At 43.8% G+C, this 24,977-nt stretch overlaps 1 protein-coding gene across 1 annotated transcript; it reads left to right on the top strand.

Moving 5' to 3' along the window:
* Positions 1-12,280: 12,280 nt before the first annotated feature.
* Positions 12,281-23,293, top strand: DES (desmin). Its single transcript, XM_081939531.1, has 9 exons — positions 12,281-12,904; positions 16,232-16,292; positions 17,452-17,547; positions 18,445-18,606; positions 18,734-18,859; positions 19,279-19,499; positions 20,237-20,280; positions 21,325-21,407; positions 21,772-23,293. Exons 1-9 carry the CDS (start codon positions 12,351-12,353, stop codon positions 21,811-21,813), a joined length of 1,389 nt encoding a protein of 462 aa, XP_081795657.1. The 5' UTR covers positions 12,281-12,350; the 3' UTR covers positions 21,814-23,293.
* The last annotated feature ends 1,684 nt before the right edge of the window (positions 23,294-24,977 follow it).

Here is a 24,977-nt window from a genome sequence, read left to right as displayed (position 1 = left end):
TTCATGACCCTCTTTTCTGGCTTTTGAGCCCGTTCTTTCTCACATCAGAGGCAGTCACGGTGATCTAAAGGCCAGTATTTTAAACCCTGCCACGGTCCCTGACAAGAATGATGCTTCCTTTGGCTTATTCAAGCCTGCATGCCTCGTTTCAAAGAGATGGAACATCCGTCTGCTGTCTTCCAACTTGACTCCTTTTCAACCCCTGGTTCTCGTTCCTTTTAGAGACATGAAAGGAACCATTAACATTTCCCTAAGTTGGAAATGTCTCTGCTGCCTTGTTCTCTCCTCATTATTGCCTATATGTGAGAATCTCTGAAGCCAGAGCAGGGCCAGAGCAGAACATTTCCCTGACATTGTTCCTTGCAGAGTTTTCACAAAGAATAACTGTCCTCTTGCCTTGAATGAATGGGTGACTAAACACTACCTTCCTAGATGGGAAGGGGGAAAAAAAAACCAGGGTTGATGGTCAAATGTATTTTGCTTTTCCTCATTGATTTAATTATTGGAGACATCCAGAGGCATCAAAATGACAAAGGCGATGTCATGCAGTGAGTTCCATCCTTTTTGTATGTTATGTGACAAACTGGAGCTTGTATCATGATGGGACAACTCTGCTTTCATCATTTGCCCTCTCCTTGGACAGCTCTCAATCCATCTATGCTCCTGATGGCGAACCTATGGCACCCATGCCTCTCTGCGGGCATGCAAGCCGTCGCCACAGTTCAGCTCCACCACGCATTTGCCTGCGCCTCCCGCTGGCCAGCTGATTTTCGGGTCTCTGCTACGCAGACGTGGGGAGTGGGTTGCATGTGGGAGACGCACACACATGTGTGGGGAACAGAGGTGTCGTGGGTGCATGTGCAGGGGGGTGTCGCACACATATTGCATTATGAGTGTGGGTGCACAGGTGCGTGCTATTGTGTGCATGCGCTTTCAGCAGGCAACGGCAAAAAGATTAACCATCACTGACCTATGCTAGTATATGCTGTTTTGAATGATCTGGAAAGAGAAAGATGATATACACATATTAAATATTATATTTTCTCACTTTGATGGTAGTATTTTTAGAAACCATCGCCCAAATGATGGAAAAAAATATACTGGCAGTCTTCAACCTGTTACCACAATTGAGCCCCAAATTCCTGTTGTTAAGGGAGACATTTGTTAAGTGAGCTTTGCCCCATTTTACGACATTTCTTACCACAGTTGTTAAGGGAATCGCTGCAGTTGATAAATCAGTAACCTGTTTGCTAAGTGAATCTGGCTTCCTCATTGACATTGCTTGTCAGAAGGTTGCAAAAGGTGATCACCGGACCCTGGGACACAGCAATGGTCATAAATATGAATCAGTTGCCAAGCATCTGAATTTTGATCGCATGAGCATGGGGATGCTGCAAAGGTCGTAACTATGAAAAATGTTCATAAGTCACCTTTTTCAATGCCATTGTAATTTGAATGGCCATTTAGTGAACTTTTGTAAGCCAAGGACTACCTGTGGTAATAATGTCTATAAAGATGAATTTAAGAAACCTGCTGCTTTGGTTGAGCTCATGTAAAGGCCTGTGAAATATGACTTGTTAGGTGCACAATAAGTCCTACGCAGCAGATGGAATAATAAGAGTCTCCAACCTTGGCAACTTTAAGACTTGTGGACTTAGAGTCTCCAACCTTGGCAACTTTAAGACTTGTGGACTTCAACTCCCAGGATTCCTCAGCCAGCTGGCTGAGGAATCCTGGGAGTTGAAGTCCACAAGTCTTAAAGTTGCCAAGGTTGGAGACCTCTGCTTTAGACCTCAAATCATTCCTCAATCTTGTGCCTTACAGGTACGTTGCAAAAACCCAGAATCTTCACTCAACATGGCAAGAAGCTAAAATTCCTCTGTCACCTCTTCTTACTATTACAAGTTTGCCATGGGGTAGTAGATTACCGGTAGACCTCAACTTATACCCATTCATTTAGTGACTGTTCGAAGTTACAACAGCACTTTAAAAACATGGTGATTTATGACTGTTTTTCACACAACTGTTACAGCATCACAATTGAACTTTGGATGTTGGGCAATTGGCATGTGTTTATGACGGTTGCAATGTCCCGTTGTCATTTGATAACTTTTTGCAACCTTCTGACAAGTCATTGGGGAAGCTGGATTTACTTAGCAACTGTGTTACTAACTTAACAATGCGGTGACTTACTTAAAGTGTGGCAAAAAAGATTGTAAAGTGGGGGGAAACTCACTGAACAATGGCTTGGGAAAGGAAGGTGCTGAGACCTCTCCCCACTATAGAGTTCCTGCTCTCCGATCCTTCTTGGACCAGAAATAAACAATGCTGGCCTCAAATGCACTGTTCCCATTGCCAATCCCTGTCTTGCCTCTGTCTCATTCATTGATGAACAGGATGCTGGATAGGAGAGGCAGCGATGCAAGAGGAAACAACCATCCACCCTGATTCTCAGGGACTGCACATGCGTACTCAGTAGCCCTTTAAGCAGTCTAGAACTGGTGCAACAGAGGCAGGGAAGTCCATACTAATGTAGTTTTAGAGCAAGCTGTTTATCGTGGATTTTAGTATGGACAATCCCAAAGGTGCTTTTTCAAGAGGCAACTGGACTTTCTTTGTTTTTCTTTGGAGACGTTTCGTTTCTCATCCAAGAAGCTTCTTCAGCTCTGACTGGATGGTGGGGAATGGAAGGAGACAGCAAAGTCCACATTTTGGATAGAGGGGATTATTGGTTTGAAAGAGGGGCCAGAGGGGCCATCTATGTCAAAATTGAGCAGCCCTCCCTCAACAGAGGGGGAGGAATACGACATTAACTGTCTCCAATCTACAACACAGTCCTTTCAACAGTTCCAAGAAGGCTCCACATCACTGGTGAAATTCATTTTTTTTTACTACCGGTTCTATGGTCGTGGCTTGGTGGGCATGGCAGGGGAAGGATGCTGCAAAATCTCCATTCACACCCTACCCTGGGGCCAGCTAGAGGCGGCATTTGCAGGTCCTCCGAACTACTCAAAATTTCCACTACCAGTTCTCCAGAAACCTGCTGGATTTCACCCCTGCTCCACACCCATTTGCGCCACTCAGGTGACCCTGATGACACAGATGTCATCCAGGTGGTCTTAACAACTCACTAAAAGAATGCAAATGTCCAGCTTCCTGGATGGAGTATACATCCTTCCATTCCCTGCCATCCAGTCAGAGCTGAAGAAGCTACTTGGATGAGAAGCGAAACGTCTTCAAAGAAAAACCAGAAAGTCCAGTTGCCTCTTGAAAAAGCACCTTTGGGACAACCATGACCTGGGATGACTGAGAATCTCTATAGACAGTATCAACAATATTTCCTAATAACAGAATAGCATCTATAAAAGGAGCAGGTTTAGCCAAAGGGCTACATAGACACTCATTGTGTAAAGAAAACAAAGCTAAGTATCTGAAGGGGCATATGAGAGAAAATTGGTTAAAAAATGGGGTTTCCCTAAAAGCAAAGATAAGTCCAGTTATTTCACCACTAACACCACCATCAAATGTTTTCTAGTTCTAAGATAATCATAGTCAGAAAAATTGGATTATTTAATCCGATATAATACATCTGGATACAAGACCACAAAACCACAAAAATTAACCACAAAGATTGCTCAGTAAAGGAAGAAATCTGCCATGGGTTAATGTATTGGCAAATAACTGGAAAAATATAAAACAATCTTAAAAGAAGAAGGAGGGAGCATAAGGAAGATGACAGAATGTAAAATACTTATACAGAACCAAGGTAATGTATTATGATGTATCTACAAATTGCTATTTAAATATGATACAGAGACAGAACAAATAAAAAAAACTGTATGATAAAACAGATGCAAAATTTCAAAGAAGCAATAACAGTGCATCAAAGGGAAGACTTACGGAGTGACATTTTAAGGCCACCTTCACTCATGGGCTGGAGAACTACCTGATTAGCATCACAGTCTCTGCATGTCTCTGCTTCACTAACGCTTAACATAATACTTTTGCAAACATTTCTTGGACTTCTGAGCCAGAAACATAATTACTGGTACTACCAAGCAGTAATCTGTGGTGCAAATTGCATATAGGAACGTAAGAGAAAATAAGGCACCATCAACCAGCTTTCCAATGACACTCTTCAGTACAAACCACTCTACCCAAGCTCATTCTGTCATCATAATATTTATAATTCAACCACTGAATGGGGGATAATATAAATATTAATCAAAGAATCTTTAAAATGCAGCTTAAGAAAACTAAATGATAAAAGAGCAATCTGTTTAAATGAGACAACTGCTAAAGTCCATAAAAGGCAACAAAATTCCAAGAAATCAGGTCAGAATCTCCTTTCATGTACATAAAATGCTTTATTTACAATTAAACAACTTCTTTTTCTTCTTCTTTTCTAGGTTAGAGCGGGGTGGGGGCGGGGTCTCAACATTTAAATGTTGTTAAATCATTGAAAATATCCAGAATGAGTTGCTGAAGTATTCAATGTGGCATTCAGCAACATCAGAGGAATCTATGACTATATAGCTTAGCTAACACATAAATCATAGTAGGAATTGCAACTCATGAATTAATTACCATATATCAATAATATTGCCTTGTTTAGTTGCATCATTTTGCTTTTGCAGTACTGAATTATGAAAAACACTAAGAATATGATTGCTGGTAACTATATAAGGATGCATTTTGTTGTAAAGCAAATAATAAACTTCCACCAACTTTCTTCTCATGTTTTACCAATGCCATAGCTTGTGTTATTTTTCTGAAAGATTTAGTGTGAAAGCTGTCTTGAAAACAATGGCTTTATGGATTAACAAACCTGTGATTTTTTAAAAAAAATAAGGTCCTTTTTTTGGAGTCTAGAAGTAGAAAACAGGATAAGGGAGAGGTGATAGTTTTAGTCAAAGGACAAAACTTGAAGAAAAAGAAAAGAAAAGGAGAAGGAGGTAGGGAAGGAAGGAGGGAAGGAAGGGAAGAAAGAAAGAAAGAAAGAAAGAAAGAAAGAAAGAAAGGAAGAAAGAAAAGGAAGGTGGGAATGAAAGAAAGAAAGGAAAAAAGAAAAAGAAAGGAAAAAAGAAAAAGAAGGAAGGAGGGAAGACAAGAAAGGAGGGAAGAAAGAAAGAGAAGGAAGGAAGGAAGGGAAGAAAACTGAGGAAGGAAAGAAAGAAACAAAGAAAGAAACAAGGAGGGAAAGAAAGAAAGAAAGAAACAAAGAAAGGAGGGAAGCAAAGAAAGAGAAGGAAGGTGGGAAGGCAAGAAAGAAAGAAAAGGAAGAAAGAAAGAAAGAAAGAAAGAGAAAGAAAGAAAGAAAGAAAAAGAAAGAAAGAAAGAAAGAAAGAAAGAAAGAAAGAAAGAAAGAAAGAAAGAAAGAAAGAAAGAGCAAGCATCTAGGGTGAATTGAAGGATGTTGGTGTTCATGATAGCAACTTGTCTTTGTCTTCATTCTTTCCTCCTCTCACATACAATGTTGGGATGAGGCAATCCCCATTAAGAAATACCTTCCCTTTTACAGTAAGGGAGAAAGCACAGACTGCCCCAGGGGGATGAGCTTAATCTGAGCCTTTCTTTGGAGGTGCTCTAGCTGAACTAAAGGAGTCAGGATGTAAGGAGGCAATTAGCAAAACGTCATTGTCTTCTCAGCCACGATTTTAGATATGATGGAGAATGTAAAATATGCTACAGACGCTGGGCTGATGCACTCTACCTCCACAACTCTTCTTTGTGAAAATGGTAATATGGAGGATTAATCCAGGACCACATTAGCAAATCGTACAAAATCTTTGCTAACAGATGGATTCTTTGCAGCTACATTGTAGTCTTTTTTAGGTTTTTGTTAGGCAGATGAGTGAGGAATGCCTCCCAAGTAAGCAACCCCTAAAGCTTTCTGCTCCAATTTACGGTTTTGGACATGATTTTTTGAATAATTATCTTCATAAAATAAGGAACTGAACAATTCATTGTATATCACAAATATAGAGAAGTACAGAGAATACTTCCACATAGTAGTGTTTCTGCTCCACATCCTCCCCAACAAATATTTTAGTCTCTCTCTCTCCCTGTATGTATGTATGTATGTATGTATGTATGTATGTATATATGTATATATGTATATATGTATATATGTATATATATATGTGTGTGTATGTGTGTATATATATATTTCACAGGTGTAGATATGCTGGTCTTGTTGTATTCGGGTCTTTCCCGTGTAAGATTGAGATTGTCTTGGCAAAGTTTCGGCGAGATCCCACTCGCCATCTGCAGGCTGGTGTTTTCGACTTCGTGCTTCTGCGAGTAAAGCATAGTCGGAGCTGCCGTCTCTATAAATCTTGATGGGGATGTGTGGAGTGCTGGCTTTGTTGCTGTAAGTGGGTTGATTGGCTGTGCAGTTGCATCCTGATTGGTAAATGGAGTTGATGTTTGTAGATTGGTTGGCTGTTTCGTATCATCCAAGATTCATATATATGACTGATAGCAATTGCATAACTGTGGAAGGTTCCACAAGAATCTTGTGGAAGTTAAGAAGGAATGTATTTGATCCAGCAATAAAAAATAAAATATACTATGTTGTGTGTTAAAAGACCAATGATCCAAGCTTTCATTGTACTAATATGGATTCACTTAGTGGAAAAATTGATCTTGGTGCTTATGAAGTGGGTCAGGCGATGTTTGGGAGCATCAAAGGCCCTTGTCTTTCTAGATAGGCCCAAGATACCTATTGACATGGTGATATTATCAGAAGGAGAGGCCCCTTTTCAGTGATTTGAGGGCAGTTAGTTATGAGAAAGGGAGCTCCTGTTCTGTTATGCAGGGGTCCCCAATCCCTGGGTTGCGGCCCATTACCAGTTTGAACCATTTGGGACTGGGCCACAGAAGTGCCTGGCAAGCACACACATGTATCCCCACGTGCAAAAGCAATGGGCAAGCCCATATGAGCATGTTCCATTTGCACAAGCAGCAGGTGCAGATGCCTACCGCTCCCACAGAACCATTCTGTCTTCTCCCCACCCCATCAGTCCACAAAGGTTGGGGAACTCTGCTGTAATGAAACATGAGGATGATGATCTTGAGAAATGGTGGAAGAAATGCTGCCTAGGAAGCAATCAAACAAGAGAGGCAAGAGCCCAGCAGCTTAAAAGTCAGAGACAAAAACCTAGGAAGGACACAATCTAATTGATCAAATAGGTAAAAGTAGCGGCAGGAAGTTTGTACTTTCCGACGTGCAAGATTCTGCTAATGGAGCCTTATAATAAAGTAGAAGTAGTACATCTTTGTTATGTTTCCTGTCTGGCTTGCCTGGGAGAGCTGACACATTCAACCCTTCAGGCTGAAATTGTCCTGAAAAAGCAAAGATTTCAGCCCATTTTGAAGACTTTGGGAGTAGTTTAAGGGTGGAAATGTTCCTATTTCCTTATTTTTACTCTTGATTTTGTGAAGTCAAGCAAAACAAAATCCATGTTGCTTACATTCAGCCATTTTGACCATAAACCTCTGGAGAATGATTGTAGAGTGTTGGCAGGTGGTATAAACCAGTGGCTGAAGTCGCAGCCTACAAATTACAAATTCTCTGTATCTGCACTGTTTTTCCTACATGGTTTTATCTTCTATCTTCTTCTATTACAACTGCTACACAACCATCAGCTTCTCGTGTTATATTTACAAAGCACAATCGGGCCTGCTCAACCGAATTAAGGTGTCAGGTGACCTTGTTCTTATTTTGTTTCTTGAGTACCTTATTGATTCACATAACCTGATGAACGTAATCTGTTTGCCTTTAATTTGCAAGATTTCAGATTTTCCAAATAGCAGATTATGCTTTAATGCCATAAAACTAGGGAGAAATATGGAATGAAATGGAATGTAATTTTGAATTTGGGAAAAAAATAAAAGGCTATATAATGTTGACCCAGATCAAGATGGGTCATTACCCAGAAAGAAAGTTACAGCCACCGATGAAGAGAGGCATTCTATGGAATCTTGTGAAATCTAAACTCTGCATTAAAGTCTCAATATGCACCTTCATATTATTGGGTTTTGTTTAGAAAAAGTAAAGTGTGAGAAAGAGGGAAGCATATCTAGTCTTTTTTTCATATGAATTTGACCATTATGCTATGATTTAGATTGTTCTTTGTTCTTTTATTATTTGGACATATGTTCTTCTGGCCAATTAATCCCTAACATTCATACTTAGAGTACCTGAATATCTACAGTAGTGTATACAAAATGTCCTTTCAAAATTATCAATATCATGCTAGTTTAGTTTCCCAAATAGGCTACTAAAGTTTCCCAGCAAATCTGCTGCCAAAGCCATTTATTCATATATATTTTTCAGAAGTAGCCTATTTCTCTTGGGGTGGGGGTGTTTTATTGAACATGACTTGATTCTCCCACAGAGTCTTATTGTGCATTTACAAAAGTCATCAGTGGGTGGATCTGAATGTTAATAACCAGACTGAGATCCCAAACTGCCTTATTTAAAACTTTGTTCAAGAATTTGAGGGCACCAAATATAAAATGGGAGGAAGAAGTATGTTGGATATGTTTGTCACCTTGAGTTATTTGTAAAAATAATAAAGACAGGATATAAACAAACAAAATACAATGTTTTGTACACTCTATTTTCTTGGTTTGTACTGGAACAATAGTCTACATCAGGGGTGTCAAATTCCCATTGTCATGGATTCGTGTCATGGATTCATGACGTATGGTTACTTCCCCCCCCTTGTTAAACCGGGCATGGGCGTGGCCAGAACCTGACACAGCCAGCCTATGGGTTGCGAGTTTGACACCCCTGGTCTACCTTGTAATATTGTAGATTGGCATCTACAATATTAACAGATTACCCACTTTGCAGGGAATTAAAGACATGTAAGTTTTGTGTGTCTGTCTGTAGGTGGCATGACAATGCGATCAAAGTTCCAAAGTTGTAAATGCAAAACCCATAAAAAAGAGGCAAAGCTTCAATTGCTCCATCATAGCCAATATCTTGATTTTTTTAAATCATGCTCTGTGAATAATTCTGGAGGTATATGTGGACAAGTTGCATTTTTTAGAGCCTAGAAAACTACGGTTTGAATACCATAATAATAATAATAATAATAATAATAATAATAATAATAATAATAATAATAATAATAATAATAATAATAATAATAATAATAATAATAATAATAATAATAATAATAATAATAATAATAATAATAATTTTATTTGATTAGCCGCAACCCTCTCCCGAAGGACTCGGGGCGGCGTACAATAGATTGTTCAGATGCTCTTTTCTGAAAAAGAATATTGTAAAACTAGGAAAGATTCAGAAAAGGGCACAGACCAAATGATGAAGGTGCCAGGGCGATTCCCATTTACAAAACTGGCAGCTTTTATTTTTCTCTTACATTAAGGAAATCCGGTGAGAGGTAAAGTAACTCTTAACTAGATGTTCTTACACTGAATTCAGATAACCAGGTGTCTGGGATGTGGCATCAGCGGATTTCCTGCATTGATACAGAGTGAATTGTGTGTACAGAGTGAAAGTTAGTGAAGAAAACTTTACTTTTTTTACATGACTAGGGAAGATTCAAGGCCATGTTGAAAGAAATGTCCGTCTGGGTTCAATTCCAAAACATGGAGACTGCTTGGAAGGATGGTTTTAATGGTGAACAGAACCACTGAGGTCCTGGACAATTGAGCACATGGAAGAAAGAAAGAAAGAAAGAAAGAAAGAAAGAAAGAAAGAAAGAAAGAAAGAAAGAAAGAAAGAAAGAAAGAAAGAAAGAAAGAAAGAAAGAGAAAGAAAGAAGAAAGAGAGAGAGAAAGAAAGAAAGAAAGAAAGAAGAAAGAGAGAGAGAAAGAAAGAAAGAAAGAAGAAAGAGAGAGAGAAAGAAAGAAAGAAAGAAGAAAGAGAGAGAGAGAGAAAGAAAGAAAGAAAAAAGAAAGAGAGAGAGAAAGAAAGAAAGAAAGAAAGAGAGAGAGAGAGAGAAAAAAAGAAAGAGAGAGAGAGAGAGAAAGAAAGAAGAAAGAGAGAGAGAAAGAAAGAAAGAAAGAAAGAAGAAAGAGAGAGAGAGAGAGAAAGAAAGAAAGAAAGAAGAAAGAAAGAGAGAGAAAGAAAGAAAGAAAGAAAGAAGAAAGAGAGAGAGAAAGAAAGAAAGAAGAAAGAGAGAGAGAGAGAGAGAAAGAAAGAGAGAGAAAGAAAGAAAGAAAGAAAGAAGAAAGAGAGAGAAAGAAAGAAAGAAAGAAAGAAGAAAGACAGAGAGAGAGAAAGAAAGAAAGAAAGAAAGAAAGAAAGAAGAAAGAGAGAGAGAGAAAGAAAGAAAGAAGAAAGAGAGAGAAAGAAAGAAAGAGAGAGAGAGAAAGAAAGAAAGAAAGAAAGAAAGAAAGAAAGAAAGAAAGAAAGAAAGAAGAAAGAAAGGGAGGGAGAGAGGGAAGGAGGGAGGGGTGGGTGGGTGGGTATATGCTGTGAGGGGGGATATCCAGGCAGATTACATGATTCACTTCCTTGAGGTGAAGTGAGTAGCTGCCAGTTTTGCTGGCCTTAAACAAAGAGGTAGGGCCCTTTGTGGAGGACAGGGAGACCGTCAATTTTGGCTACTGACCAATTCAGTGACCGCTATTGGTTAATTTCTAGGATCCGTAGAACCAGAAAATGCAGCGGGAAGAGGCCCTTTTGATTCATGAGTGGGTTTAAGTGGGAAATAAGGGGTAGCATGATGTCAGGAGGCAGAGAGGGGAATGGGGGTATATGCTGTGAGGGGGGATACATGAATGCCTGAACCTCAACAAGCTGAGCAGCTGTCAGGGCTGAAGAGATGGCATCCTGAGTAATCCTACGAGCCAAGAGCAGAAAGGGTTAACATTGCTCCTTCCTCCTGGCTCCGAATAGCCTCTGACAGCTCAGGGCGGCAGGACTATTTAGGTCTTGTGGCTACTACCTGGGAGAATGCAAAGAGGAGGAGAATCAGGAACTTCTGACTGCTAGTTGTCAGGCTCCATTCTGGACGCATGGATAAACAGGGTGATCCACCTCACCCTGCAGGGATCTTGCTGGGTAATTGTCAGTGATTCAGCTTCTCTGAAATGGCTCCGCTTAAAATGACACTGAACAAAGGAGGCCTGGGGGTGGGCGGGCTTTTCTTCTTCCGCTTGCTGGAAAAAAAAGCCGTTTCAAACTGTGATTTGAAAGGTAACAGAAGTGGCTCCGGGACAGGACAGGCACGAGCTGTCATCACTTTGTAGTTAGGAAATGGCTGCGGAGCCCCTGTGCTCCGTTCTTTAGACTTGAGCTATGAGTAGCTTCACTGGGATTCTGCTTTGTTGGGAAAACTTTATTCAGTGTCTTTTATAAATACTTCTCAGATCGGCTTCACTTCAGGGTGGGAGAGCTTGTTGGCCTGGAATATCTTGGTGTCTGGGCACACTGGGCGTGGATTGTAAGAGGTTTATCTCTTTGGCTTTGGAGAACTATAAACAGTGGTGGGTTCAGCCAAACCAGTAGTGGTTTGGCGGCCTGGGTCATTGGAACCAGCAACGACCCAGGCCTGCCACGCCCCTGAACTGGTTCCCTGGTTGGCGCCATCAGCAGCACCATCTTGTTTTTCAGTTCTCCGCATGCGCAGAACAATTTTAATTGCACTGCACATGCACGCACAGTGTGCATCAAGTGTGCATGTGAGTAGAGTGCACACACGAGCGAACCAACAGCAGTGCTGGCTGGAACCTACCCCTGACTATAAATGCCCCCTAATACAGGGATGCCCCCTAATACAGGGATGTCCAAACTTGGGAACTTTAAGCCTTGTGGACTTCAATTCCCAGAATTCCCCAGCCAGCTATGCCAGCTATGCTGGCTGGGGAATTCTGGGAGTTGAAGTCCACAAGGCTTAAAGTTCCCAAGTTTGGACATCCCTGCCCTAATACATCTCCTGCTCTCTTCTGTCTTGTACAACAATCTCTGTCCCACCTCCTTTCCACTTTCCAAGGAGAGTTTTCTATATCCCCCTCCTTGCATCTCCTTTCAAATCTCATCATCATCCTCTCTGGAGTTCTGAGTCAATTCCTAGGCCTGCTCCTGGGAAAGGACCAGCTGTAATTGCCAAGCAGAACCCCCCAAAAAAAAGACTGTGTCCGATGATTATTTACTGGCTGCTGCCATCTATCTCCCTCCTCCCTTACTCAACAGAGGAATCCACAGCTGTTCCAAACTGGGAAAGGAGAAGGAGGGGGCTGTTGGATGATGATGTCAAGACTCAGGGATACAAATAGGCAGAGCTCCGGCTGTCGTCCCAGTTCTGTCTTCTCACCCAGAACAGCTGCTGCCTTCCTGCCTGTCCCACTGAGCTGCCGCCACCATGAGCTTCTCCACCCAGAGGGTCTCCTCGTACCGCCGTACTTTCGGCGGGACAGGCACCCCTTCCTTCCCATCCCCTTCTTTCCCAAGGGCTTCCTTCGGCACCAAGGGTTCTTCTGCCAGCTCCGTCTCCTCTCGGGTATACCAAGTGTCCCGTAGTTCCGCAGTGCCCACCCTTTCTAGCTTCCGCGCAAGCTACTCGGCCCCAATGCGTTCGGCCTATCAAGGTGCCGGCGAGGTCCTCGACTTTTCCCTAGCTGATGCCATGAACCAGGAATTCCTGCAAACCCGTACGAATGAGAAAGTGGAGCTGCAGGAGCTCAATGACCGCTTCGCCAATTACATTGAGAAGGTCCGTTACCTGGAGCAGCAGAATGCCCTCATGGTGGCTGAAGTCAACCGACTCAAGGGCAAGGAGCCCACCCGCATCGCCGAGATGTATGAGGAAGAGCTGAGGGAGCTGAGGCGCCAGGTGGAGCTGCTGACTAACCAGCGAGCGCGGGTGGATGTGGAGAGGGACAACCTGATAGATGATCTCCAGAAGCTGAAGCAGAGGTGAGACTGAGGCCCATGACTTGCTACCATATTGTTGTTTTTTCTCTAAGCTCATCCCTATAAATTTAAAGTTTCTTCCTAGTCGTGAACAGGTACAATACTTCCTAGAGCAGAGATGGAGGAAACAGAAAAGAGTAATGCAAATCACAGCCAGAGAGAGTGGTCTTCCAACTCTGACCTTCCAAATAGCAATGCCAAAACTCTCTCATCAAATGTCATATTTGCCAGGCCCTGGGTAAACTGGCACTGAGCAACTTTCACCTTGAGGTTGCAAACATCTTGTGCTCTAACCTGAAATTGCCATCGGAATTAGTAAGAGATATTTTGTCTCACTGGGAACCAACAAAATGTATTCTTTGAATAAGGCTCAGAATGTGTCCAATGACATTCCTCTCCTTATAAACATGTCCATCTTTAGAAAATTAAGAAAGCTTTTGAGGGTTAAAATGATCATCCAGACTAGGAAGGCTAGCACAGTATTTAAAGTCTGCTGAGAAAATATTTGTGAGGTTTATTTTGGCACAGGGCTGTGTGCTGGTGAAGAAATCAGTAGTAAGGTCACCAATCCCCCTGCCTTTTTAGAAAAAAATGGATCAAAAGACTAAATTATACTTGTCAAACATCTTGTTTGGATTTGGACCTCATGGAAAATGACACATGTAATTTTCTTTATGCAGGGAGTGGATGACTCTTCCTTATCAAACACTGGCGTTCTTTTTTCTAATGAGGGGTAGCTTTAGTTTAATTCCATACCAGTTAGGTGTGCTTTTTCCTGTTGAGTTGCACAGGGGATGTGTGGGAGTGGGGGGTGGGAGGTGTAATACTCTATACAATTGTTTGCAAGTTCTCGTCAGATCAACTCTTGACTTCTTATGGTAGGGTGAGGATGACTTATGGTTGCCTCTTTCCATGAGGTAGCTCTGATTCCCCCCCTCCCCCCATGATGTAAATTGTCTATTTATGTCCCAACTAAGTCCTTGTCTAGCTCAGGATATATGTGCCACAAGCATACGATGATGATTTATTTCTAGGAGTTTTTAAAGAGTTGAAATAAAGAAAAATGATATCCTGAAGATTAGAAAGAGGGTGGGATTTAAAACTTTTAAATGAATTAGTTCCATGTGAGAGCCAGAAACCAATTTCCTTCTGGGGTTGCACCTTAAATATATTAGTGGTTTAGTAATAAAATCCTTTTTCTACAGTGCCTTCGTCGTACATTTTAAAAATGTACATTAAAGAGCTGATGCAAGTGCAGGGGCCAAGATACCATATTATCCAGCACATCTTCCAAGTCTATAAATCTTTGTTTTAGAACTTTTCTTCTAGTCATGAGGAGGGTGTGTGTGTGTGTGGAAATCCAGTTTCGGTTTATTAGGAAACGTGATTCCCAGTAAGTCATCCAATGGTGGGCTTCACGGTATGTCAGCAAATTCTTCATAACCCCCTGCAGTTTGTACCAGTATAGTAACAGCTTTTGCAGCCCTAATGATCATCACTTGGCTTGGCTTATGTAATAGCTGGGTCAATAAATCATGCTAAGTCACGGTTTCCTTTCTCTGTAGGGCTCAGTAGTTGGGTTCACAGGATGTGCCCTGGCACACCTCGTACTAGCAATGGAAGAGGATAATGCTAGAACAGCAGGAGAGAGATGAAAACAATCCAACAATTGGGAGAAAAAATGGTCTATTCATTAGGAGAGCTTCTGGAAGGATAATCCCTAGGCTCTTACTCTGTGGCCAATCCTCTTGGAGGCTTTCTTTTTTTCCTCCAGATTTAACTCCCCTGTGATTGACAGGTCACAAGTGGACCCTGCTAGAAGAAGGCAACAGCCAGAGAGCAAGGCAGAGCATGTCGACAGGAAGTGCATATAGATAAGAGAAGGGAAATTCAGACAAAGAAATCAAGGGGCCGTCTTTCAATCAGATATTTATTTTATTCATTAATTAAAATTATTAAGCCTCCCACCTCATTATCGAAAGTGAGCCTGAGTAACTTACAGGACAATAAAAACATAAATATATCTTTCGAATGATGTCCTGGAACTGTGAGCAGATATGCACTGAATTTGGGAATCATCATTTTAATTGTTGGTTCTTTATAGCACATACCAACTGTGATCTTTGGCTTGAGTGTTTAGCACTATGGAAAATCAAAAAAAGAACTTCCTTTCTAGTTTGGGTTGTAGCAAATTGAAGGTTATAGCAATATAGCAAATAGTATCCATTATCCTTTTCTTGTGCTCTTTCCCCCCAAACCACATAAAAAGGAATGGAAGTGGCTACCAAACAGCCTTTCCTAACTTGGGGACCTTATGATCTGGGGAACCATATCTCATCAGCCTCCACGCCAACATCTGAAGGCATGAGATGGGGTCAAGCTGATGAAAGAGTTCCTAAATGGAAGACTGCCTCTGCAAGCCTTATCACTAGATGACAACAGCTGAAAGTGACAGCTGTTGTAATTGTAGGCTCCTATCTGGTTTAAGATGTCAGGAACTTGGACAATTTAGATCTGAAGGTTTGTGGGTGCTTTGTTTATAAACACAAAAATATACCAATATGGATACAATAGTTGAGAATATGGAAACTAGAACCCCAGGACCATGATTCACTAACTTTAGTGTCCATATCCTGAAGCTGAACCTTGCCCAATCTCAAATCCCATAGAAATATTAGGTTACAGCTTCAATTTCTTCAGCCACTATGAACAGTGACTGCCCTGCTGATTGTGATAAAACTTTATAATCCCACACTCTGAATATCCTCTGTGTGAGGAAAAAAAATGGACTTGGGTGATGCTACACTAATCCCATGCCAAAATATCCGGAAGACAGAGTTTCAGCATCTTAGTAGCCTGTCTCCCAACACCCTATATAACTTTTATATTGGGTCATCTCCAGAATCCCAGGCTGAGGGGCGTCCCAAGAGTTTTCATGCTGCTTCTTTGCAAGCCTCCAACTCCTGCTCCAGCTTTTCTCACTAGAGCAAAGCTGTGCTACCCTAAAAGGGAAGGGGGAGTAAGCATTATCCATCAGTGAGCTCATGCCTTTGTGCTTAAGGCTTTGACTAAAACAGGCAATGAGAGGACATGTTCTTGCTCCATTCCCAGCCTGGACACCCGCCAGATCCCACCCCTTCCCCTTGGAATGCAGGAGAATTGCCCGTTCCTGATGTATATCTTACTAGAGTGGCTGGGGAGTGTGTCAGAGGTTTAGGGCGAAGCACTGGCCTTGACTTCTAAAGCATGGGAGAAAGGCAATGCTGTTTATAGACCACTGAGTGATTTTTCCAGTCTGCCCAATGCTCACTTTTCTGCCCTTTTTCAAAGGTTGCAAGAGGAGATCCATCTTAAAGAAGAAGCAGAAAACAACTTAGCTGCTTTCAGAGCTGTAAGTCCAAAATGTTTCCTCCAGGGTGTCTTGGAAAATGAGGAAAAGATTTGTGAAATAGCACAAAGGGGATATCACTTGGCATATTTAAAAGTGCCTGCTTAGCTTTCTTTTGCCCCCTTGTTTCTGGGAAGGCATACTGTGTGCGTGTCTCTCTCCCCCCACCCCCCACCCCCCACCCCTTAGCACTTTCTCAGATCTTTTCCAAAGTGGTAGACAATTGGTATTTGGATTCCTAAATATAAGCAATTATTAGGCTTATAATTAAGACAAGATTGCTGGAGAACATCAAGTTGCCAGCCTTCGATAGCCTCCTTTCTGAATAATTGCAATGCCCCTTACTCTTTTGTCTACAACGTTGTGCAACCTTAGGTGCATATGAACTTTATAGTTCCGCTAGAATATTTAGAATATTCCAAATGATCTGATGTTTTGAGTCATTCATAATAGGATCAATATCAGTGCTGGGATTCAAAAAAATTTACTACAGGTTCTGTGGGCATGGCTTGATGGGCGTGCTTGGTGGGCGTGGCAGGGGAAGGATACTGTAAAATCCCCATTCCCTCCCGATCAGCTGGGACTCGGGACACAGAGAATAAATGGGGATGGGGCTAGTCAGATGTGGCATTTACTGATTCTCCGAACTACTCAAAATTTCCGCTACCGGTTCTCCAGAACGGGTCAGAACCTGCTGAATACCACCTCTGATCTATAGACCACAGGGAGTGGTTTAAGTGCTCCTTCAGGGATACATACAATACAATGGAGCAGCATTTGCCCTCCATTTCAAGGAATTTGGATTTGAGATTCAGGCAATTGCCCCACCATTGTTATGGTTGCCAGAATCTGGAGTGATGCTAGAAAATTTTAGTCGCCCTTTTGTTCAAAGATCATGTGAATCGGTTCAGTTGGGGTCCTTCCCACTCATTTCCTGGCCTTCCAGAACTTCCAGTATTGTTTTCATTGGCCAGATTCCCAGATGTTGTCAGTCAAAAATCAGAGGAGAGGGAGGGGGAGCAACCTCTCAGCCTTTTCAGGAGTTAAATGGCAATTAAGATCATTTCCCTATTCTGTGAAGTTGTGCTCTTTTAATGGGGACCAACCTCTTGAGTCTATTATTACTGCTGAGGTCATGCTCCTCTTTTCTCTGCCGTTACAGGATGTTGACGCAGCCACTCTGGCCCGTATTGACTTGGAGAGGCGTATCGAATCATTGCAGGAAGAAATTGCTTTCCTCAAAAAAGTGCATGAAGAGGTAAGCAGCTGTCTTGTACATGCGTCTTAGTAGTTCTCAAAATGATGGCTTCTAGAATGGAAGGAAGGGTCGGGCTGTTGAAGGGGATGCTGAGGATCAAGCCCAGAATTTAAGCTATAACAGCAGCTTTAATTGGAAAAAAAAGGAAGATGGTATCAAGTATCAAAGGTTTCATGTCACCAGACCAGCCTTCTCCTGCTAGTTTGCATCACATTTTCGGTACGACGGCACAAAGTTTCCTAACGTGTTGGGCAAAACCTACCAACACATGATGTAAACCAAGGTAGTATTATTCATTTTGGGTTCTGTAAGAGATGGTGCCTATGGAGCAGGAGTTGATGTGATGGACTACTGTACAGTGAAGCAGCAGTTTCCCAAGGAGGAGGGAGCACATTTCAAAAAGGGTGGTGGTGGGGAGACAAAAAGCAGCACAGCTGGGAACTGGATAGGAGACAGAGAAAAAGAGTAAGGCTAGCCACTTGCTAGAATCTCCCAGGGTGTATCAATTAAGGCGAAAGTAGTAAGGGTTTAGTCTGTCAAGATTCTGTCTACGGTGTGATAAGCAAATAAAGAAGTGAACTCTGTCGGAATGTCCTCCTTGGGTTTAGCCTAATAGGTTCAATGTCTTGTATGAACTCAGGGAACTGGCTTAATTTAGTAACCCAACGATTTAATCCACCATAGATGAGCGTGTGGGGTGAAATAGTTTATAACTTCCTGAAAGATCGTGTTGGAGAAGGATTTGTCACACCTGAAAGCCTTCTTTTGCAGTTTGATGGTCCCCAATATTTTTCAGTACAAGGACTTTTGTGCCTAACCAGTATGGATTAGGGAAGGTGGCTGGTAAGCCTCTGCTACTGCACTGGCGTGATGGCACACTCTTTGTGACTTCTCCAGGAAATTAGAGAATTGCAATCCCAGCTGCAAGAGCAACAAATCCAGGTAGAGATGGATGTGTCAAAGCCAGATCTGACCGCAGCACTGCGTGATATCCGTGCCCAATATGAGAACATCGCTGCAAAGAACATATCAGAAGCAGAGGAATGGTACAAATCTAAGGTAGGGAGAACGAGCAGTAGCACTTGGCTAAAAGACTGGGGATGATTGGAGTAAGTTTTCACTCATGGGATTCACTCGGATTAATCTACATTTGTGCTTCATCTGTTCTTCCTCCCTCTATGTACAGGTGACTGACCTGACTCAGGCAGCAAATAAGAACAACGATGCCATTCGCCAAGCCAAGCAGGAGATGATGGAGTACAGGCATCAAATCCAATCATTCACCTGTGAGATTGATGCGCTCAAGGGCACGGTGAGTGAGCTGCCACGCCAGATTAATCATGGAGTCAAATTCAGAATACTGGACTTGCATTGAACCATTTCAGCGAGGAACGTTTTTTCCTCTTCCCTATGCTCATTGATAACAAATGAAGCATGGAAAAAGCAAACTGCCCAGGGAGGGGGCAGCTGTAGTTTTGCAAAGCTGTCAGATGGAGTGGCCATTCATAATCTCTGAGGGAACCTGACAGAAAATCTGTTTAAGTTCCATGGTCAGCTGAAGACCCTCACGTAGACTGCCTGGTAAAATTTCAGCCTGTGGCCTCGATCAACAATCTCTTATGTCCCTTGAATGGATGCGAGGGGGACGGGGTGTCTTTTTTATATTCAACAAAAATGCTAGAAATCTCCTCCTTTCTTTCTCCTCACTGCTTTCCTCCTTTTGACTTCCAGAATGACTCTCTGATGAGGCAGATGAGGGAGATGGAGGAGCGCTTTGCTGGCGAGGCCAGCAATTACCAGGACACAATCCAGAGGCTTGAAGAGGAGATCAGGCATTTGAAGGATGAGATGGCACGGCACCTGCGCGAGTACCAGGACCTGCTCAATGTCAAGATGGCTCTTGACGTTGAGATTGCCACTTACCGCAAGCTGCTGGAGGGTGAAGAGAGCAGGTGAGCATTATCCGCAAGACTACGTGTCTTGTAAGGGTAGCTGCTTAAGTCAATTAAGGTTGAAAGATGGTTTGTGGGAGGCGGTTTTTCTGATGGAATAATAGCAGGCTTTTACACTGATTGTGAAGCCTTAGTCTATCACTGCGACACAATATTCTACTGCAGTTCTGTACTGAGATCAGACACCTCACGAGGCCAAAAAGTGGCTTTCTTGGTTTGGTTTATTGTGAGAATTCAACCGTTTCTGTGGCTTTGTGTGTTGAACCTAGCCTGTTTGTGTGAGGAAACACTAGTAAAAGGGACGTGGTTTATCACAGAATTTGAACTCTGCTTTTGTGCTTGGGGACAGCCAAAGAATAACTAAGAAGGAAATCCATCCTTCTGTTGTGACAGTTGGGAAAGAAATAGACCAGTGAATCTCTTGCAGTCAAATGTTATTTTTTTTCCTTTTGGCTGAGCAGTTTGGACTAATGGGGCTTCCATTTTGCGATAACGCTGAATTTGCATGAAGATGACATTTTAGAATTGCAACAGGAAGACTGGAAACCACACTTCAGGATGCAACCCAGAAGAATACAATTAGTTCAAATTTAAGTGGTGTTTTTATAAAAGGACCATAAGGGATAATGATGGTTGTTGGGGGGGAGGGGGGCACTGCTCTAAAACAGAGAAAATCTGAAAGCAGAAAAGAAAAGACAAGGCTCTTTTAACCTCCCTTTCCCTCCCCTTCTTTACAGAATTTCACTGCCCATTCAAACTTTTTCTGCCATCAACTTCCGAGGTAAGTGACATGGTTCTGGTCTATGTGGTTAAAGGGTTCTGTGGGCATGCAAATCACGTGGGATATTTTGTAATGCTAAAGATGGAGCGAATGAGTATGGACTCCAATTCCTAGTTCTTCTATGCTAGCTGGGGATTCTAAAAGGGGAGGGACAGAAGAGAATTAGACTTGATAATGTAGGCTCAAGAGGATGAGTTGTAAATGAATCTACATTAAAGATCTGTTATCACCATGTAGGTGTTTGGGCACACCCCCAGTAATCTCTTGAGAGCTATAGAAGGTGATATAGAACACATCTGGTTAGTAGTTATGTTCTGACCGAGGCTTCCCAAGAGCATGAAACAAACTCCTTGTCCCAACAAAAAACCCTTTTATTAATTGACTGTGAATTCTGCTCATTCACATCCAGCAAAGTCTTTCAAGGGAGGATTTATAGTCACAGACCTTATGTGGCGTAGAGAGCAGCCAGGCCGATATCTGCAAAACTTGGCAAGGAGCCTCGGAGAGTCACGAACCAATTAAGTGAACGAATTGTCTCCTGCAAACTCCACTCCCCTTTCGCTCCTCTTTATTTCCTCTGGGAGGGGCCATTCATCGTCCACCTGTGGCCTTACTCCCAAGTCGACCCTTGTTCCTTAGCTCTTCCCTTCATCTGGAAACTCTGTGCATGCACACACTGGGAATAGGCTCCAACTGTTTGTCTGCCTCACTGATGTCTGACTCTGAAGGCAGCTGATAACTGTCCGACAGCCCTGGCCCCATCTCTGCCTCTGATGCAGAGCCCTCATCAGAGCCTTCCCCAGACTCCAGGACTGGCCCATGTTCCTCCCCAACCTCCTCACTGTCCGAATCTGCTGCCAGCTCTGCTGGTCATTGGCAAGCCACAACACCTATCTCCTCTTAAGTTCTTGGTGTGAGCAAGTGATGGAGAACAGTGAGCCTGTAAGAAAACATCCCTAGCCACAAGCAAATTCTCCGAATGCTGTTTTCTCCCATGAAATGCATGCCACTCATTATCAATTGATGCTCCTTTCTGTCCCACAGAGACCAGCCCAGATCAGAGGAGCTCTGAGGTCCATACCAAAAAAACAGTGACCATCAAAACCATCGAGACACGTGATGGGGAGGTAAGCTGACAGGGAGCACTGATGAAAATCCAGAAGGGTTAGCAACACTGCTGCCCAATAGAAAACCCCAGGAAAAATCAATAAAGCTAGTCTTGAATGTGTCATTCCTTAATGTTATGGAGCAGGGGAACATTCTGAGAACAGCTCACATCCTCTTGGTGTGAGCCTTACTGAGAATAAGGAACGGGAGTTGCATCTGAAGGGACATAGCTGGATGTAGTTGTCTTCCTTGTTCTTCTGTCCCTACAAAGCAGAGATAGGGAAGCCAATGGTGGGAACAAGCAAAGGCCTCATCTGATCGGGAGAAGGCCCAGGAGGGTTGGACTTGGGGCTTTTCTTAACTGAAATCTCTGTCTTTCTCCAGGTGGTCAGCGAAGCCACGCAGCAGCAGCACGAAATGCTGTAACTCCCAGAGCGACTTGGCCCATCGCAACCCTCTCCATCTTGTGTGCAAAAAATCAGGGGATGCCGGTTCCCACACCTTCTCCCTCACACCCCTTTTGTAAGAGCGTCACTGGAGAACCTCACCCGCCCAAGTGAATGTACAAGAAGACTTCTGTTCCCCAAAGCCTCTCTCCTCCGGCTCCCTTTCTGCCCTTCCTGTCCTTTCCTTTTTTTTTGTTCTTTTCTTTTCCTGCCCTTTGGCAGGAGAAGGGCAGAAAGAGGGGTGCAACTGTGTGTGTGTGTGAGGGGTGGTATTCACTTACCTTCCCTACTGGTTTGCAAGTGTGAGAGCACTCGCTCGCTACGCTCGCACATGCCCCATCAGCGCATGCGCTCAGCCTTCCGCCCATGCGCTTTGGCTAAAAAAAAGGGCCTAAACGGGATGTCATACAGCCGGGGTGGTTGGGCAGGGCCACCTGTGATTTCCACTCTCGGTTCGGTTGAGCCGGTATGAATCGGCAGAATACCACCTCTGGTGTGTGTGTGTATGTGTGGTATGTGCATGCATGTGCTAGACGTGAGGCTTCCTGCCTCTGTACAGGGTCTGACCATTGCCTGAAAAGAAAACTCTCATCTGCCTTTACATCGTCACACGTGCCCTGAGCCACATATGTGTGCGCTCTGATAGCCATGTGTAGTTACAACCCCAACCCCACTGTGGGTCCCTGCCCCTTCTGGGTCCGTCTGCTGCAGCAGTAATGAGAGCTACCTGCAGGCCACATGCACAGACAGAGGAGAAGGGAGGACGTGTGAGCCTAGCCCAGAGAATGAGGCTGAGCCACCAGCCCAGTCTTGCCTCCGGGACCAAAGCCACAGAGTTGCCCCTACCCTCAGGGAGCAGGACTCCTTGCTTGTGGGTGGGTGATGCTTGCCTCTCTAAAGCTCAGTGATTGCCCCTGTCCCTTTTGCTATGCTACTGAAGCTCTGGTGGACAAGATTTTCCCCTTCCTGTCTTGGGGGGGGGGGGGTGGTTTCCTACAAGCGTAGGCAAGGGTGCTAGGAAAATTAGGATCTCTACAGGAGAAAGTGAGCGAGGCCTCTTAAGAGTAGAAGATTTGGGCCCAGAAGGGGACAAGCCCTCCCACATTCCTGCTGTGAAGTGAAGCTCCTAATTTGGGAGGTGGGATACAAAGGCCACCAGGAAGAGGAGCAAGATGCCAGGGGCAACGCACCCACGAGTGAAAGCTTCTCTGCCTGGAGTATGATCCCTTGCCACATCCCAAATCTGTCCCACAGGGACTGCTGAAAGGCCTGCAAAAGTGTGTAGAAGAGAAGGAACTGGCAGGTGATCAGGTGATAGAGAGAGCGAGAGAGCCAAGAACAGTTAGTAATTGTGAATGAATGGAGAGAGAGGACATGGAGAGAGAATGAATACTCCTAGCCTTACACCCCCAACACAATACTGGTCCTGCAAAGAGATAAATAAACTATGCAGCACAAAACTGGTTGTATGTGTTTATATGTTCTTTCTTTGCTGGCTCTGGCAGAGCAAATCTGATTCAATTCAATCACACACTGGAGGAGGAGGAGAAAGGAAGAGAAGGAAAAGGAGGAAGGAGAAGGAAACAAGAGCAGGAGAAGGAGAGTCTGTCTGGTTCCAAGAGGCTCCTGTATAGCAGAGGCATTTCTAATGTGTCCTGCTTCTCTTCCATTTTGTTGGCGTGTTTTTCATTATCCCTGGTTTACTCCAGGCACCCTCCTGTTCACTCTACTCTGTCCACAGCTGCATTTTGGAAATGTGCTTCCACCACAGTCCCTCATTTATGGAAGGGCCTCCTGTACAGATTCTGCTTGGCACTGGCTTCAAAACCCAGCCTCTTAATGGTGCCAAGGACAGGAGAAGGGACACTTAAAAGTTCTGCTCTTTGCTCTGCAGCTATGAAAGAGACATCAAGTGGTATCTAAATGGCAGTTCTCTACAGTAGACTTACATCCTCTTATTCTTCAGAAACATCCCATATAAACCCAAAGAGATTGCAGCTTTGTTTTCCTGTCACATGTAAGTCCGCTTTAGCACAATCAACACTTCCCAGTGCTCTAGTTGTGCACAGTCACACTAAATCTGCCCCAAATCACCATTTTAGAAATTGTGTCTTTATCCACATTGTTTAGGAAGTGCCTACTACCTCATGAGACTCTGAGACTCTGAGATTACCCATAAATGATATACAAGGGCCAGTAGTGGATTCTGGATCCTGTTGCAACCGGTACGCAGTGACGGGGCCGGACATCCATTTCAGGCACACGTGCTGCACATGCACGCGCGTGCCACCGCCCTGCGAAGCCCCAGCTGCTTGGCGAGGTCGCACAGGGGCCGTATGCTGTGCGCGGGTACGCAATTGGCCTGTTTCCCTCAAATAGAGATAAGGAATGCGGGTGGGCGGATGGGTCCACTGAAACACCGTTCCGATACGCTGGCCACTCCTCCCAGCTGCCACCGGTACACCCATACCAGGCCATACCGCCCGGAACCCAACACTGATAAGCAGTGATGTGTGGTGAGGTTTATGGCTGGTGAGGCTGGTGATGTCATCAGGAAGGTGGGGAATTCTTAACAAGGCGCCGGCCACGACTCAGCTTCCAGGGTCCTTTCACGAGCGAGCTGGCAGGGAAACAGTAGCCGACGGTCCGAAAAGTCGGTCGCACTTTCTGCTTTCGCGAGCAACTTCCCGTAAACCTGCCATTGTTCAGTGCGAGGAAGGTAGCCGCTCGTGCATGCGCATTCACCTTGGAACATGATCTCCGGCGTCAGAACCCGACAGAAGGCGGGGAATGGGACCACATGTGCAGGAGGGAGGCTGAGGCTAGAGGAGCCTCCTGCACCTCCTTCTGTCCTGCACACGTGGTCCCATTCCCCGCCTTCCTGAGTCAACATGAAGGGGACCGCGGCAAAGGCGGGGAATGGGACCACGTGTGCAGGAGGGAGGCTGAGGCTAGAGGAGCCTCCTGCACCTCCCTCTGTCCTGCACACCTGCAGTCCCATTCCCCGAGGCTCCTCAGCACCTTTTCCCTTTTCCCTTTTTTTTTCATGATGAGAGCGGTGAGGCTCTGCCTCCCCTGCCTCCCATGACCGCACGTCCCTGCTGATAAGGACCTATACAAATAAGATCTTTTAACTCTTGTACA

This window comes from Natrix helvetica (assembly GCF_964273705.1).
Source record: "Natrix helvetica genome assembly, chromosome: 1".
In the NCBI taxonomy this organism is placed as follows: Eukaryota; Metazoa; Chordata; class Lepidosauria; order Squamata; family Natricidae; genus Natrix; species Natrix helvetica.
The sequence above is the reverse complement of the archived record's forward strand: the minus strand, read 5'-3'. Positions and strand labels throughout refer to the sequence as shown.